The following is a 17,215-nucleotide window of genomic DNA, read 5'->3' on the forward strand; positions in this document are numbered from 1 at the left end:
ATTGGCAAGTATTTAAATTAAAAGCACGAATACTCTCGTGAAAAGACTAATTCGCATAATGCGGACATGCAAACGCAAATAACAACACCAATGGCCAATCATTGATAAATACGTCATTGTCCATGAAGACTACTAATATAGGCGGCCAACAATTGCCAATTATTCAGACATGAAGAGGAGTGGTAGTGCAACCGAACAGTACACAATCACTACCGGCAAAAATAGTATTTTTTGGAAGTTGTAAGCTTTTATCGAAAATGTTCTCATTTCCTGTTTCATTTGTGTCAGTCTCAGATAAATTGCTTTTATAGGGCAAATTACTGCAACGGTATGAGGAGAAGAGACGCAAGTGTGAGGCACGCAAGACCCTAGGCCATCTCCCACTTCGCCGCCATTGTTCGTGTATTATTTGAAGTCCATCCCGGTATATTATGATACTTGTTTAAAAGTCATGTTCTTTTGTCTTCATAGTTCTTGCCATTTACTGTTTGTACGAGCCTCATATTTATTTGTTTCTCTGTGGTCTTACCCTTGCTTTTCGCCATTAATTCGTTATACTTTGTCCTTAATTTTTGTTCTGTCCACTTTAGGTAAAATAAACGAGGGAAGTTTTTGTGGAAATGTCGCTCTGATCATATTCAAATTTGGAGTTTAGTCTAATGTTCGTGTTATTTTGTCTGCTTTTCAGCTCTTTGCCCAGAAACGATATTTTGCGTCTGAAGATATAGCTACAGCTAGATATTTTGTTGCAGCTTTTGTCGAGATCCTGGTGTCATTGTTTCTATGATTGTTAAGAAGTAAGTTTTAAAAGCGTTTTCTCTTAGTTCAGGGCTGTTTGTTACATTATCATTTATCTTAATTGTTGGGGTCTCTTCTTCTGTAGAATATTTTCCTATTTCCTTTATCACATATTTTCGTTACTATTAGACACCAATTCTGTTCGTTGTAATGCATGCGTTAAAGGAGTTCACATTGCTGTTGGTAGATGGTACTAGTAGTTCTATTCTGGGTTCTGTATCAGAAAAGTCTGCTTCTTGTTAATCATTCCAGGCACGATGGTGTGACTTTTTTATATTCTTGGGGCCTTCTTTAAATATGTGGCTTTTATGTTGTTGATAGGTTCTTTCCGTTCGGTGTTCCCAAATAAGTCTGAAACTGTAAGATGATACGTCTACTTTTGTATTGATAACTTATAGAATAAAGCATTGCTCTTGTAGCCTCGGTAGCGCAGTAGGCAGCGCGTAAGTCTCATAATCTTAAGGTCGTGAGTTCGATCCTCACCCGGGGCATTTTTTCCCTTCAGAAAACAAACTATTTTGTTTTGCATTAAAAACAGCAAAAGGAAACGACTTTTGTATATTGGTTCATTATCGTATTCATAAGAGCCCGTTACAGTACGAGTCAGATGAATCCAATCTACACCTTACTTTCAAAATTTTCTCGTTTCTTCATAGCAAGTTGTATGCTTAACGATCGTGGTTTGATTCTCGACTGCCTCCTCACCAACGGGCACCGTGGTCCCTTTCTGGGGGCGGAGACAATGGACGGGGACTGAAATTTATAGGTTATCTCCAAGGTCAAGAATGAAGACATACCTCCACTCCCTCATATATCTTTATTTCGTGGTAGTTGAGCACCAGACAACATTATCTTCAAGACTGTCTTTATATTCCTTTTGTGTCATAAATATTAGACCTTTTTCTGGGTACTTAAACCATATCAAAAGAACGAAAACTCAAAAGGAAAGTAAATTTGCAGTCCCCGGAGTTGTAAACGTTATTTGCGCTGGAAATTGACAGCATGTTGGAACACTGTGCCGGAAGACGCCTGTTACACGATGTCTGTGTAGTTATCTCCTCTGTGAGTAAATGAGTAGAGTAAACATCGGAAAAGAGAGAAATGTGATGACAACCTATTATCACCAACTTTAAGTAATCTGTGGGTCGCGCACCATTGGTGGTTACTTAACTTTTAACTTTATAATATTTTTGCTATTCTTACTTGAAGTAACTGAAGGAAAAATCAAATGATTTTTCAGTACACCAGCGGAGTGCCCACAGTGTTAATGCGAGATAATTCTATTAACGCTTACATTTCTTATCAAACTTTCGTGGTCAAAATGCCTTATCATTCTATACATATCGTTGGATGTCACGCGAAAAAAATATATTTCTCCTAAACCCAAGAACATTTGTCTTTTCGTAGTTTTACTTTCAAATATATTCGCCACGATTTTTCTCGTTTCCTTTGTATAAATATAAATAGCACTTGGACACTGCCCTTCTTTCTTCTCAGGTTAGCGCAACATGAATTTCTTTAATTTTGAAGTGGAAAACTGAAAAGGGCAATTAAATATTCACCCCGTAGTTTCATGTGTGAAATTAGTTATTAGAATATTAGAATAAGAATTGTTTATTTAAAATCTTTTAATGATAATATTTGACATAAAATATTAAAACTGATTTTCCTTGAAAATGCAACTCCACGCTCTTATGATGAAAGTCGATCAATAACTTTTTTATAAACTGCATTTATTTTTCCTGCTCGCTCGAGTATAAGTGAGTCTTTTATCTTACAGCCTTACAGATTGCAGCTGGCTATTAGCTGTACTGACAGAGGGTTCTGTTGTCATCCTTAGCCCCTCTAGACAAATGGTGGGATAGTAATATATTTAAATAGGTCACGACCACTTCTTACAAATTTATTTCGAAGTCATCGTTCATAATCATTTTATCGTTCAACCTTCTGTAGCCTGTTCGATTCAGGAAGGGTTAACTAAACAAAGATCATTTTCCCCCCCCTATCCTGTAGTTTTACCTGAGGTATTTAGAAATATAATCGCTCATTCGCCAAGAGCGAGTTAATGGAGAATGTGTGATATTAGCTTCTCAAGAAAGATTCTGTCCCCATGGAATTATAGTGGACGCAAAATAACTCTAAGCTTGTCATAGAAAGAATGGGAAGGTGAGATGAAAAGGGCAAGGAGGAGCAATGTGGTAAAAAGTCTGTCTGAGCATGTATAGTGTAACTGAAAACATTTCTTCCCTTTTTAATTAGTATTAATTTCACATCCGGTAGTATGCAGAGAACGTCATTTCTCTGCATGCGCTGTAGCTTCGTGATTTATCCCTCCCTCCCACTTGTGTATTCTTAACGGTCATCCAATCTCGGATTTATTTTGCATCCAGTGTACATGCTGAGACTTCATGAATACTGTGATTAGGCAAGCGGTAAAGATTAGGCAGTTTAAGAGGCTTATGAGGCTACAGTGCCTGGCCGCTGCGTGGCTCTGCCAGTCGACAGGCTGCCACTAGAGCTACAGTTTGGCGCGGGCTGTCGCCGGCGTAGAAGTGTGTCGAGAGATTCATTTCGAACGAGATGTTGGTGGTAGACGCGGGTTGTTCCACCCCGGGCAGTGCATCTCCCTCTCTCTTGGATTCACCCACTCTTGCGAGGGTGCAACGTGCCCGATTACGACAAGAGGGTAGCGCAAGTGTTGGTGGGGTCGGCGTAGGGGGTACTTCACCCCTGCACCATGCAGCCTGCTGTCAGGTATTTCAACACACATTACTACTTTACGAATATACTTATCTGTGTTTGAGTGACATGCAATGCTGACGAGCTATGAACTGTATAAATTTTGGCACTGATATGACTCATTATCAACTGCAGGTATGCTGTTCCTTGAGTTCTGGATATTTTCAATACCAATATCGGCCAGAGGTTGTCCGAGGTTTTCCCGAAATTGGCTAATGCCGCCTACTCCCACACTTTTACCGGTTCAATAACAATCGATTATCATATCATGTATGATCGACATCAACCTATTGTTTGTGTTGCATTTAACTTGTTTGTGCTGCTGTTAAATAAACCGGTGAACATTAACGGAGGAAATTTTTTAATCGATTTTCGAGATATTTTAAAATGCCTCTAGACATGGTCATTAATTTTTGTGTTCAAGGCTGCTGCTTTTAAAGACATGCAGAGACTAGACTCAACTGCGAAGTAATTTAGGTAAAAGCTGTGAATTGCTCACCATAAATAATGCTTATTTCATCTCATTGTATTCAGTATACTATACAATGTAGCCTGTATTGAAGGTTTCTGCGGATTCGCACCAAGACGATAAGGATTAATGGCAGTTCCTCGTAGGGAAAACCGAAAATAATACGGTGGATTGCCCAGTAGGATGCCCATCTTCCTGTCACGAATAATGTCGAAATCTTTATAAATGTTTTTGAATTACAAACGTGTAGAAAGCTCAGGTGTGAAGCAAACGTAATACGAAAGTTTTAATAAAAAATCATAATCGATTACTGTGCCGACAATTCACCTGCCTTTCGGGAAATATTTCAATTTTGATGTTGTTTCTCAAACGACGGAAGTCGTTCGTGGAGACAAAGTTGTTATCAGATTGTTATTTTGCGAGTTCCCAACTCTGAAGGGCGACAATTAAAACAGTCGTACTGTCTGTCCACCCGTGCGCACGTAGCAACTACAGTGTGACCGAACGGATTATCATGAAATTTGGTATTGAGAGGGGAGAATTTAACGAAAAATTGTCGTGCCATTTCAGTCGTCAGACGGTTTCAAAGACTACCTAAACGAATAGTGACGCGTTGTGTTTTGTTTGAGGTAATAACTGATTTTTTAATTTTGGAATTCTGCTGAATATTTATAGGAGTGAAAAATGTTTTAAACAGACGTTTTAGAGAAGAAGGAAAAATACTTTTTGTACCAATACAAATTTTCCATAAATGTTGCTGTTATAGAGTATCATGGATTGATGTTGTTGTTGTTGTTTTTTTTTTTTGTTTTTTTTCTTTTTTCTTCTTCCAAATTGTATATCGCTCGTTTGCTGCCCCATTTCAAACGCAGGTAACCGTAATTCAGTTCTAAAGGGTTCTGACGATGGTGGATTACATTTAAAACTGTTCACTATCTGGACTTTTCCCCATTGTCCTTGTTTAAAAGAAACATACCACGACGTTGGATGACATACGTTGTCCATTGATGGAGATTCGCTTCTTCTGACGGACGCAACTGAGTAGGTGCCTCTCACCTGAAGAGACAGTTTCCGAAACGTCGTAGTTTATTCTTTTGAACAAGGGTGATGTAAAAAGTCCATATATGAATAATTTTAAGCAGATAACCGTATTTAACTGAACTGAAAATCCAGAAGCAATCAGACATCGAACGCGCTGTAATTGTTAAGTTACGTCTAAATTACTCGACTTGTTTTAACTTTTGGAGAACTTCGTCCTGCTGATTCGGCTATTTAAAAAAAATGCTTTACCGTGTTGCAATTCGGGAAGGCTCGTGTAGTGGCCTGAGAACTAAATGGTTACATTCACTTTGAGTCTCATTAATGCACTATAATTCAACGATTTTACAATTTTGATAGTCCATAATCAGTCCATCTCCATGATACTGAAAACTATTTTACAAATTAGAACAAAATTATTTCAAATTGAGGCATAGGCCTACATAACTGAGTAAGGAGATCAACGTTTGCTATAGCTAATTCAAGATCGCGTAAGGTTTGGTACTGTATGGACAGAAGTTTATAGAAAAGCTAGAATCGCGAAATATTGGCAGCAGCGTGTGTTGCTGGAAATTTGCAAGCTTCCACAGATGACGTTAGGGAGTATTTTGACCATCTCTGCCTTCAGCTGATGTCCCTAAGGAGTAAATATTATGCCCTCTCTTAAACGTATTCGTGGGACGCCTCAGAATATTTTGTCTTCCCGTAGTTGTTTATAAAACTCATTAAGCGGGTGTGAAACTCGTTACTCGTTTGAAGGCAAGAACACAGATCTGGGGTCTGTGATAACAGGGTCCTGAGGGCAGTGTTTGAGCTTGTGAAAGATGAAGCAGTACGAGGCTAAGAAATTTGCAGACGATAACCATGATGCATCCACAACGTTCTGTGTTTGGATGAAGAGAAGGGCGGACATGTAAATACATACAAAGGTTTGGTTGGAAAACACGAAAGAAAGCTTGAAAGACCAGGCGTTGATGGGAGGTTAGTTTTGGGCTGGCTTTTGAAGGACGTCGACTGGACTCATCTGGCTCAGGATAGAGACTGAGGGCAGTGAACCATAAAAGACGGAGAATTTGATGACTAGCTCACTGGCTTTCAAGGACTCGCTGAGCGGAGTTTCAAACACGAAACAGATTTTTGTATTTATTGTATTCATGCGCGTATACAGTACTTTGCACATCCGCATGGACTTACGAGGCCAGTTTGTTTTCCTCGGCGTGGTTACGTGGCCCGGTTGTGCTTAGGTTATCATAGGATGTAATTTTAGTACGTTTTATTTCGGAAGGAAAGTTGTTTGGTTTTTAAATCTAGAGTAATGAACAGTCCCGTCAAGTACGGTGTTTTGATGTTTCCAACTTATGAACTCAGTGCGCTGTTGGAGTTCGATATAATTATTAAGACATTTTATTTTAAAAAAGAGCTAAAAATTACCCTTTGGATGGATTTACTGGCTAGGATGGTTTGAAACAGTGATAAGCTTACTTTATCTATGTTTCTTTTCTGTTTCGCTTTTTAATACGTCATTTGTAATGTTCAAGAGAAGGGGTGGTCAGGAATTCAATAGGAGGCGTCATTGTTCGGTCTGTGCTGATGAAATTACTTTATCGGACAATGAAAGTGATAACTAAATGCAAGGAATACGTAAATACGTGATTCACTACCAGAATGCGGGAAAATCGTAATATAACGATAACTAATAAACAATCTTAAGGTCAGGCGAACTGGGGAACAACAATATTTTTATTCCCGTCTTAAGCCTACCTAAAAAACTAAATATTAAAATGAGGGTGAAACTTGGTATTATTGCTTCTATTAGCAGAACTTACATCTAATATGAAATCTGGTGCTTTAACGGCAGTGAAATGTGGATCGTGGTTTTCTGGGTTGTGATGCCGTGTTGTCGGTCTTCCAGAAACTCTGTGACGTCAGAGCACGAAGTTCTGAGAAGAATATTAGGACATGGGAAACGATGAGAAACAGGAGGATGGAGAAAATTACAAAAGTGGGAGCTTTACATTTTTAATCTTGTTCTGATATTGTTGGTGTGATTAAATCTTGTGACGTTAGATGAGTACGGAAAATAGCACGCATGGATGGATGAGAAATTCATACAAAATTCTAGTCGAAATATTTCAAGCGAAGAGGGTTCTAACAAATTAATAAGCGGTATTTGCAATACAGGGTTAGACGGGGTGCGATGTGTTAGCTGGCATGGAACAGAATCAAGTGGTTGGGGGTTGTAAACACGTTGATGAGGGAGGGAATTTGTGACAATAAGCTTTTTAAGAAAAATTCTGCGTTGGGGATTAAAGAAATTGGTTTGGTCAGATGATTTGTAGAACCTCCCCTAGATGAAGCCCAGATTATGCGTCAGACTGAAAGAAGTAATTCAGATAAGCTGACGGATTGACGCAGTGTACTATGTAATAGTAACCCTCACCTAAAATATCCCACCCTACCCTACTATAACTTGACCCAACCAAACCAAACCTTACCCGGTAGAGAATGGAAACTTACAAATTCATGTATTTTTTCTCATTCCCGTGGGACATTTTCGGCACTCACTCGCAGTGAGGTACCTTAAAAAATTATGTCATTTTATTGCAACAGAAATGAAAATGTTAGAACTACACAGGAAAATATTTGGACCTAAGACAGACATTTTTACGAAACAAGGAATAATTTGGTTTGTGCAACTTATCTAGTTCTGTGAGTGTAATTGGATGTGGGTAGTGGAATAAGAGAAGGCTATGATAGACTGGGCATGCAGCTAGAATAAGATAGGCAGGGAGTGAATATAAAATTTTGGTGAGATAGAACTTAGAAAATATCCAACCGTAAGACCAAGAATGAGGTGAGAGGATTATCATTTACAGAGATTGAACTGGCTCAGATTAAGTGCAGTGACCGGCTTTTGTGTTAGCGGTGTTGAATGTCCGGGTTCTACTAACACATTTAATGGAAAACAATCTAGTTTGTGTTTAATATTATCATCCCTCCTTTGATGTCACAGTGATTATTTGTGCTTTTGGTTTCATTAAACGCGTTTTAGCAGTGAAAGTCCGTTCTGAAGAGTTATTTAAATCCGTTCATCGGCGGCAGACATGGACAGCCACGCAGGTAGACTACCCGAGCTAGTAAGTGAAATCGTTCCTATGTCAAATACATCTACTGGGTTACAGACAGTTTTGAATGGCTCATGTGAAGACCTGTCCAAACAACACAAACTGCCAATAGATCACTCAGAACGCGGGTACCATAGCAGGATGAAGTTTTATTAGGAAGGACTCTTCATTTTCTTGTAACGTAATATATTTGTAAAACTCCTGCAAGCGGCTCTCGCATCCATCATTCAACTGTCTGCTCTCAATGATTGTAGACTGGCCAGTCCCCGTTCACCGTACAAGGTTCACAAGCTCCATTCCTCTGGAGCAATTTCGTGCATCGAAACACTATTAGCGACCTGCGTGTCTTGTCTGCGTTCCCTGATCCAATTATAAACATCAATATTATTGATACTAATTAAACAATTCCAATTAACATGGCTGCAGTGCGAAATTGAGAGATCGAAGCAACACTAGCCCCATTGAATTTAATGCCTCAAAAATATTATTTTCCATCTTTTTACAACAGTTTTATTTATACCTTGTATTTAGCTCTCTTGCAATGACGTGTTGCGGGGTTATATAACTCTTCTCGGGTCATTTCCTTGTATGATGTCACTACACTGCAGTTAAATATTTGAATTCTGATTGCGTAATATAGATATTAAAACTTTTAACTGTATGTTACACCGCTTCACTTTTGTTGAATATTCGAGTGTGATACGAAATTGTTTTAAAATTAATGGATACAGACGGCTGAGAATGGTTACTGTTGGATTCCAGTCAAAATAGTTGCGCATTTGGTTAAAACTATGTGGTTGTCCAGTATGTAATATTATTTATGATGAAAATGTTAGAGAATCCCCGCGTAAATCCAAACGGATTGTCCTTGTCGCTGTTGTATTGGTATTTAGATGAGAAAGGTAGTAATCTTTTGTGTAAGTACGGATAATAACATTTTAGATAAATTTCACAATATGACACTCGAGTGTATTCTTAAGGTTCCAAGTTCTGAATGACAATAGATTTTTGAATAGGAAAGAATTTTGAAAGGGAAGGGGGATAGAATGTAAAATAAAAATATGGCGTCTCAAAAAGCTATGTTGATGCGAGGATGGTGATTCAGGTTTTTATTGTTATTTGACCTTTGAACTCAATATGGAGACATGTTACCGAAAAAAACTGATAGTAGTGGAATTAGTTCTGAACTTGCACTAGTAATTCTGAAGAAAGGATAAAAAGGAAGCATGGAATGAAGAGAGAAAGAGAAGAATGAACAGTACACAGAAAGAGGGAAGCAATGTTTACAAGGCTCATTGTGCTTAAGAAAATATTACGCGCTGTTTTATAACTCTGTCAGAAGAGGAGCGCAGCATCAAACAGCCGTCTGTTCTCCGATTAAGGTCTTCTGCATAAGAGTAATTTCATGTTCAGTTCTTGAGTTGCGGCTCGTAAGTGGGTCGTAAGATTCGCGAGTGAAGAGAATCATTCGCTTAGTTAATTTTCTCTCATCTGCATCACTTTGCAAACGAGATGAAAAGATCAACTCTTCGCAACACCACTGCGACTAGAGGATTTGTAAAGTATCTCTATGCCTCTTTTTGTTACGTCTGTTGAAATTTAGGAGATTAAAATGAGAAGGATATGCGGTAAGGTTGGGAAGACAAGAAATGCATACAGAATTTTGTTGGAGAAACCTTTTTGAATGTGATAACTTGGAATATCTAGGTGAAGAGGGGCGGATACACTATGATGGGTTTTGATGAAGCATGTTGAGAGGGCAGAAGGTGGATGGGAGAGTTATATTGAGGATCTCAAAGAAATAGGTTGTGAGAATGTGGATTGGATTTTACGGGCTGAAGGTGATCAGTGGTAGGCTTTTGTGAACGTGGTAATGAATGCGGGATTTGAGGTTTTCACGGCGGTGAGTATGAAGGTGGCTGTCTTCTGGGTTGATGACTCATCGCCATGATGATGGAGGCAGTAAGGACCTCTGAAAACATTGGTCATCTTCTACCAGATTACACGGCGCTACAACCCAGAAGCCAGAACCTTCGGTTTTCATAAGGGTGGAAAATTTCTTGGCTGAATTTCTTCGAAAATGAAATTCATAACGAAAAATTTCGTAGGCATTTGGATGACAATCCGTGGCGTGAAAATTTAAAACGTTAACCGGAAATTTATGAAGTTGTAGCAATGACACCCTTTTCACTATTGTGAATGTTTATTACCGCTGCAGATCACCGAGGCGTGACGGTGACTACCAACATTGATGATCACGATTCATCCGAAACACCGGCCGGAGAGAAGTAACTTTGGTGTCAGCATTTGTATACACAGTGTTTTCTGTAATGTCATCTGCCTCATCCACGACTAGGTCTACCAAGTTGCTTCTCGCGTTAAGATTTGCGACTAAAATTTTGTACTCATTTGTTATGTTCCCCAAAAGTGTTAAAAACCCACTCGTCTCATACTCCTCGAGTTGATTAGCCTAATAAAACATGGTGAATAATGTAATTTCCTCCAGCATCCAGTTACATCCTTTCTTCTGGGCTTCTTAATATTCTCAGGTTAACCTCGTTCTAGGACCAGTCCTTTCCAAGATGTTAATCGTTGCTCAGCGAGACAAGAAATGTTCCCCTTTCATAGTATCCGAGATTTCTTTACCTTGTTCAGAGTCGTACGACTCTGTTCCCTATCCTGTGCCAGCTCAACCCAGTCCACGCCCTGCCCGTTTTCTTGGTATTTTGTAACTCATCGCCCTGACACATTAGCGTAGGTGCAGCGAGTGGCAGTTCCGTATTGCGCTTGGAATTTACTCCTCATATTAAGTGTAATTTTATTCAGGAAATTGCGAACTGTTCTCAAGTCATGAACTGATATCATCATCGTCGTGAGTCATTTGTTTGTTTGAGTCTTTAAGACGAAACGTACATGCGGAATGCATTTCGTGTTTGCTGTTCGCTTAATCCGGGCGAGGCTGTTTAACCAAATAAACGGCTTCTGAGCTAAGAAACCAGGTTACTCTACGCACATTGACTTTGACAAGGCCATCCTTGTGTGATGTGGCGGTAACCCTCTAGACCTGAATTCGGGTACCCGGTTTGAATCTCGACAGTCCTGAGTGAATTAATGAGGAACTTTAGTAACGGGTCGTTTTATTTTGTTACGATGTTTGAATGAAGGAAAACAAGATGGAAGATGCATGTAGCACTCGTGAGAAATGAGAAATGCGTACAGAGATTTGGTTGGAAACAAGAAGGGATCAGACCAAAATACGCGTACATGGAAGGATAATGCAAAAAGAGATATTACAAACTTGGTATGAGGATGTGAGTTATTTTCATCTGGGTCAGCATGAGTACCAAATAATGGGCTTTTGTGAACACGGTAATGAACTTTCTGATTTCATAACAGGCGGAAAATTACTTGCTGAATAACAATTTTCTTCTGAAGGATTATCTAGTCTGTTTTTCGTGATTGAATTTTGTTGGACCGTTGGAGGGCTTTGGTTGATTCGTTGATGAACCTTCCGGTTTTCTAAGCCATCTAGTTGGTTAATTATTAGCCTGTGTTTGCTCTCTAATATCTTCATTTATTTTACTGATCGTAATATATTGTTGTTATTATAATTGTTCGTTTGCCTGACAACACGTCGTAGTGGCGACAGACAACAATCTGGAGCTATTTTCTATGCCTACATGGAAATGAATGACCATCTCTACCTTCCGGCCGCTTACCCACGGAGGAATCGTCCGGAGTAGTTTTTTGATTGGAACCAGTGGGTATGGACAGACGCCTTGTGCCTGTCAGGAATCGAACCTCTGTCGTTCAGCCTGTGATCGCTCGCTTTGTTGACTGACTTATTCGCTTTGTAATTTTTATCATTATCACGGCCTGTTACAGGGTATCTGTCCATGATTCATGGCCAGACTTAGTCCCTGAGGGTCATTGCGCAATATCTTATGAAAAAAATTCATTCGTAATTAATGAATTTGTACGTTAATCTATTCCTCAAGTTGTTCCCAAAACGGTGTGTTAACCAGTGATGTCTTTTAAATGTTTTTTTGGATTGACATAAGCTTCCATTTTCGACAGTAGCTGTAGGCAGCGTATTGGTATTATCATTGTTACTGGAAGTGTCAACTGTTTCGTCAGAAAATACATATAGGCTGTATGTCATTGTTAGTGTCAAGACTAAGAATGATGGAGTTGACAGAAGGAAATAGAAGACCCTGACGACGCCATATTTACAACAGTGAGGGTCTTCACGTAGTACGTAAGTAGCATTGAAAAGAATGTGCTACTAGCATAATATTTGCAAAGACATTACTGACATCACAGTTGAAATGCAAACACGAACTGTGCTAGCAAGATTCGAAGGACACCTCAAATACCTCAAATAAACTCTAGTGACTGGCGTATTCCATAGAAAACTGGGCGTGATGCTCAAATAGAGGAATGCGAAAGGACGAAGCGACGTCAAGTGTCGATTGTGCAACAGAAGAATCGACTCGACTACTCGACTCGTGTCTTGTCAGTGCTGAGTGTGAGGGAGGGGATGAAGGTCTAAGAAGTTAGGGGGGGGGAGGGTTTTGCAACATTACAAGACCTGGGGCTACATGTCACGATTTCATTTTGGCTCGAGGCTTACCGGATTGTAAATGAGGACAAATTAAAACGTAATGACAGTTTATTAACCTTTCGAGGCCGAACTCGTCTGAATGTTATCGAAATTTAATTTCTTACCTAAAAGAAAATACAACGCGTCTCTATTACAGTGATCAGTGCCTTAATCCTGTTTAAGGAAATAATTACTGTTTACTGTGAGGTTTATAAGATACCCATAAATACACTCTGGGCAAAATGTAGTTAACAATTGTTAAAGCAGGTGGTACATATTGTTACCACTGGGTTTAAGGAGTTCAATATGCTAACAGGTTAAAATGCTACTAATTTTCTGAAACACGATTAATCATCAATGAGACATTTGATGCTGCTTCTGTTTTGATTAATCTTTCAGTATAAAATTTGATTTTTCTTGTGTTCATTTTAGTTCTTTATTTGATGTTCTTTACTAAGCTGAGCTGTTTCTTACAGCGTTCAGTGCTACCAAATTCTGACAGCATTAACAAAGTTTATTTCGTGGTGTCAGGTGGCTGTTTAGCGTCGTACAGGTTGACACAGTGCAGTAGTCCCGATTCTCCGACCTAAACTGAACCGAAGGACGGTCGGATAATACGGAAGACTATTTAAAAATATGGGAATAAATATTAACTCAATTTATGATATTAAATCACGAAGAAAATAAAATACGGCATCATATGAAAACATTGTCACAAAAAAGTAGTATTTAACATAATGGTTTTTTTTAGAAGTTGGTAATGCATATTTTCACGGCACGTCGGATAAAATTGAATGCCGGATAATCGAGAGTCTGCTATTTCCCAACATTCGTCAGGGTACTTTAGAACATACACTACTTCATCCTTCTCAGCTACTGATAATATAATATTTTATTCTGTTTAATACATTAATATAGTTTTATCTTTTATTTGACGAACCATATATTACGTTTTAATCGGATTTTTTTCTTTTATTACAATTCTGTTAGTTTCCATAGGCTTTAAAACAGTTTATGTGGTTTGCCGTCATCTGGATTCGTATTTTCAAAAGGAATTATTTTTATTTGTGTTTTATTTCAGATAATTATTTCCTTCATTACGTTCGAACAGTGGTGTTTATCTGCGTATTATCAAAATCAGACTTGCGAATAATTTAGGGATAATCTACGCAGTATCAATTCGCGCGCTTTAAATATGTATTTATTTATTTTTATCAGGGCTCGCAAATTCGTTATGCTAATCTAACCTAACGTAAGCTTTTGTGGCCCAGTTAATGTGAAAGAATGGGGAAGGAGTTTAGTGTGTGGCTGTAACATTACAAATTTGGCCCAGGATAGCCGTGTTTAAGTTTTCATAATATTGTTTCATGAACCGTGCATTTTGAGTGGGCGTGATCCATCAAGATTAATTTAAAATGGGCGCAAAATACGACACCTTAATTATGGCTTAATTACTGCCATATTTTGCAGCAGAAAGTCTACTGATTACAGTTTTCGAGAAAATTGATCATTTTGAATTACGCATCATCTGGGAGCGATAATTTCTCCCAGCAAGAAATAACAGAAACACCAATGTTATTTCCGTGGGAAGCCACAGCCTCTTTCTTTGCATCTGTCGCCGTTGCATGTACAGTTCTTGTACTATAGAATGATCATAACGTAACAAGCATCATGTTACAATGGTTAGAATTTCTTCATTTCTCGGTTTAAAGACTTCTTATCCTGACTGAAGCTTTCTGTGGATTTCCAGAGTCCCTCCATCCTGGGATAACACCTTTAAATACAAAGTACACAATTTTTGTTTCGTAATTCATACCCGTTCGGCAATTTGACACTGACCGAACATCACTGATTGGGTAACACTCCTTCGTATTTAGAAGTCCCTGGTTCAAATGTTGGCCCGGAGACCGGCTGCACCAACACGTTTTTTCTGGTTTTCTTCGACTTCTTTAGGCAAATAAAAGCTGCTCCCGTTTGCTATCATAGAACTCAAAGGTAAAAAAAATAGTTTTCCCTGTTATTTTGCGTGAAAATTCGCCTGTCGCTTTTGGGAATAAAACAGATTGTTGGGGCTGGGAATAATGTTTGACTCTGAAAGAGATGGAGTTGTATGAGGCTGGGGAGAAGTGCATAGTAACGAGCTTCATAATTTACACACTTCTCCAAATATAAGGCCGATAAAGTCAAGGAGAATGAGATGGACACATGGGGATATGCGAAGTTCGTACAAAATTCTGGTTAGAAAGCCTGAAGGGAAGAGACCACTAGGAAAACCTAGGCGTAGATATGATGATAATATTAAATACAGAATAGATCTCATGGAAATAGGATGAGAGGGTATGGACTGGATTGAGTCGCTAATTAACAGATTCAGTTGAGAATGCGTTTTGCTTAAACTAAGAAATAATTTTGACGACCGAAACATAATAACTTCATCTGATGCATTTGAGCGCTGTATAAACTCTGTTTGTGAATGTTGAGGTTAAGTTTGTTTAAAGGCGCTTTCTTTCTACATACGTCTACATGCGTCGGGTAGAAAGCTGATTGTAAATTCTGATTTAGAAAAAAAAAACAGTCTTATAGCCCAGCTGTCGCGAAATAGACTGGCACTTTGCACACGTTTGGGGGGCTGGAGTGGAATGAGGTCACTACGAAAGTGTCAGTTGTACTTATTGTCTGGAGGGACTGTGATAACCAAAGCAGACTTCAGTGGAGAATTCAACACGGTATATCAGAAATACAAACAACTCATCACCCTGATGATGGAGGCAGCAAGGACTTCTGAAACGATGGTAAACTTCTACCACACTACACGCCGCTTCAACCCAGAAGACAGCTATCTTCGTGTTCACCGCCGTGAAAACCTCAAATCCTATAAAGCAGTGGTACTTCCTAATCGCCACACTACAGCGTTCGGTAGATAAATATTTTACACGTTGTGCAAAGGTTGGTGAGACCCTAAATTACCCATTTTTCGAATTCTGGAGGATTCATACCGTAAAAATTACATTGAATGCACAGCTTATTAATTTCACGGAGCCAAATGCTTTTTTTAGACGCAAATAGTGACTCTGCTCGTTTAGAATTTCCTCGCGTTTCATGAAGTCCGATGATTCATTACCATATTCACTAAAGTTCGTCACCAGTCCCAGTATTGAACCACATGAATCCAGTTCGCACCCTTTTTGCCTTATTTCCGAAAGATAAATATTATCTTCCTATCTATGCCTTGGTCTTCTGAAAGCCTCGTTATTTCAACAATAAATTAAGAAGGTTTAAACACCGGACCTATCAGTCCTTATTTCTGAGAGCGATACTGTCACGGCGCAAATGAGCTGCCTTGCACTGCTGTCAGGGAGCCAGCGGATTCCGTTTGGCTGTCGAAATTACGTCAAGGAGCCGCTGGAAGTTAAAACTACATAAACGATATTGAAATGTTTCCGGGAAGAAAAATATGGCGAACATGACGTCATTATACGTCTTTAATCAGGCAATCTTAGTGCGTTGGATATCGCCTGATTTCCGTTCCACGGTGCATGGAATTCTTTCCTGCCCGCTACCATCAGCTCCCAGTGATTCATGCAAACATTTGCATCACCTCACATCTATTCATTTGCTTCCTCGTCACCGGTATATTCATGTACGCCATATCTGTGCGTTCAGATGGGCCGAGCAGTGAGCCAACAGTCAACTCTATACAAGAGATACTCAGACTGTGGTCCGCGGTGGAAAGTAAACTTCCCAGTAACAAATAGGTTAAAATTGTCTTGGTCGTTGTAATGAAAACATTGATGAATCTCCATTAATATAATGACAGACAGGTAGCCGATCTTTCCTCCAGTGAATTAAATGAATAAGCAGTACGTGGGTTATATTTACAACATCCGGCCCTCCATTTCGTATCTCAGTCCGTGTTGAATCTTTCACAGAATTCTGCTTGACGGTACAATGACTTTTATTTTAATGGCACTGTCATGTAAAACGCTTTGTTGACCTTAACACGTCCGGAATTTGAAATTGTGATTCTTTTCTGACGTCCCACGGAACTGAGTTTCATGTCCTCAGTTGCATAAGGAGCAACAAACACAAGAGGATTCTAAACGGTCATTTCTGTAATTCAGTTCAACGTCTTTATTGATGTCCTTGATAACAACTGAATAGTCAGTTACTGGCAAGCACTAAAATAAAGAACAAGATAAAATAAAAGTAACAAGAAATACGAACTATATGTAAATATATGCAGTTTTTTCAAGCATTGACAACTTTGAGAAAGACTTTCGCTTACGGATATAATTATTAGGTTTATTTAATGACGCTTGTTTTGTAACTCAAATTATATAACGTCGAATGAGAGGCTCCAACACACACACACACACACACACACACACACACACACACACACACACACACATATATATATATATATATATATATATATATATA

At 38.9% G+C, this 17,215-nt stretch overlaps 1 protein-coding gene and 1 non-coding gene across 2 annotated transcripts in view; both read left to right on the plus strand.

Annotated features, from left to right (window-relative positions):
• The first annotated feature begins 1,216 nt into the window (after nucleotides 1–1,216).
• Nucleotides 1,217–1,289, plus strand: TRNAM-CAU (transfer RNA methionine (anticodon CAU)). The gene has a single exon. It is a non-coding gene; the product is annotated as a tRNA-Met (tRNA).
• A 2,019-nt stretch (nucleotides 1,290–3,308) lies between these two features.
• LOC110834517 (uncharacterized) overlaps nucleotides 3,309–17,215 on the plus strand; it is an 82,285-nt gene continuing 68,378 nt past the window's right edge. The window contains exon 1 of the mRNA XM_087352221.1: nucleotides 3,309–3,552. Coding sequence (XP_087208347.1) covers nucleotides 3,379–3,552 — 174 coding nt within the window. The 5' untranslated portion in view covers nucleotides 3,309–3,378. The remainder of the gene's footprint in view (nucleotides 3,553–17,215) is intronic.

Source organism: Zootermopsis nevadensis, unplaced genomic scaffold (assembly GCF_977971745.1).
Source record: "Zootermopsis nevadensis isolate Lab colony 2312 unplaced genomic scaffold, Znev_1.0 Znev_ptg000021l, whole genome shotgun sequence".
NCBI classification, from domain to species: Eukaryota; Metazoa; Arthropoda; class Insecta; order Blattodea; family Termopsidae; genus Zootermopsis; species Zootermopsis nevadensis.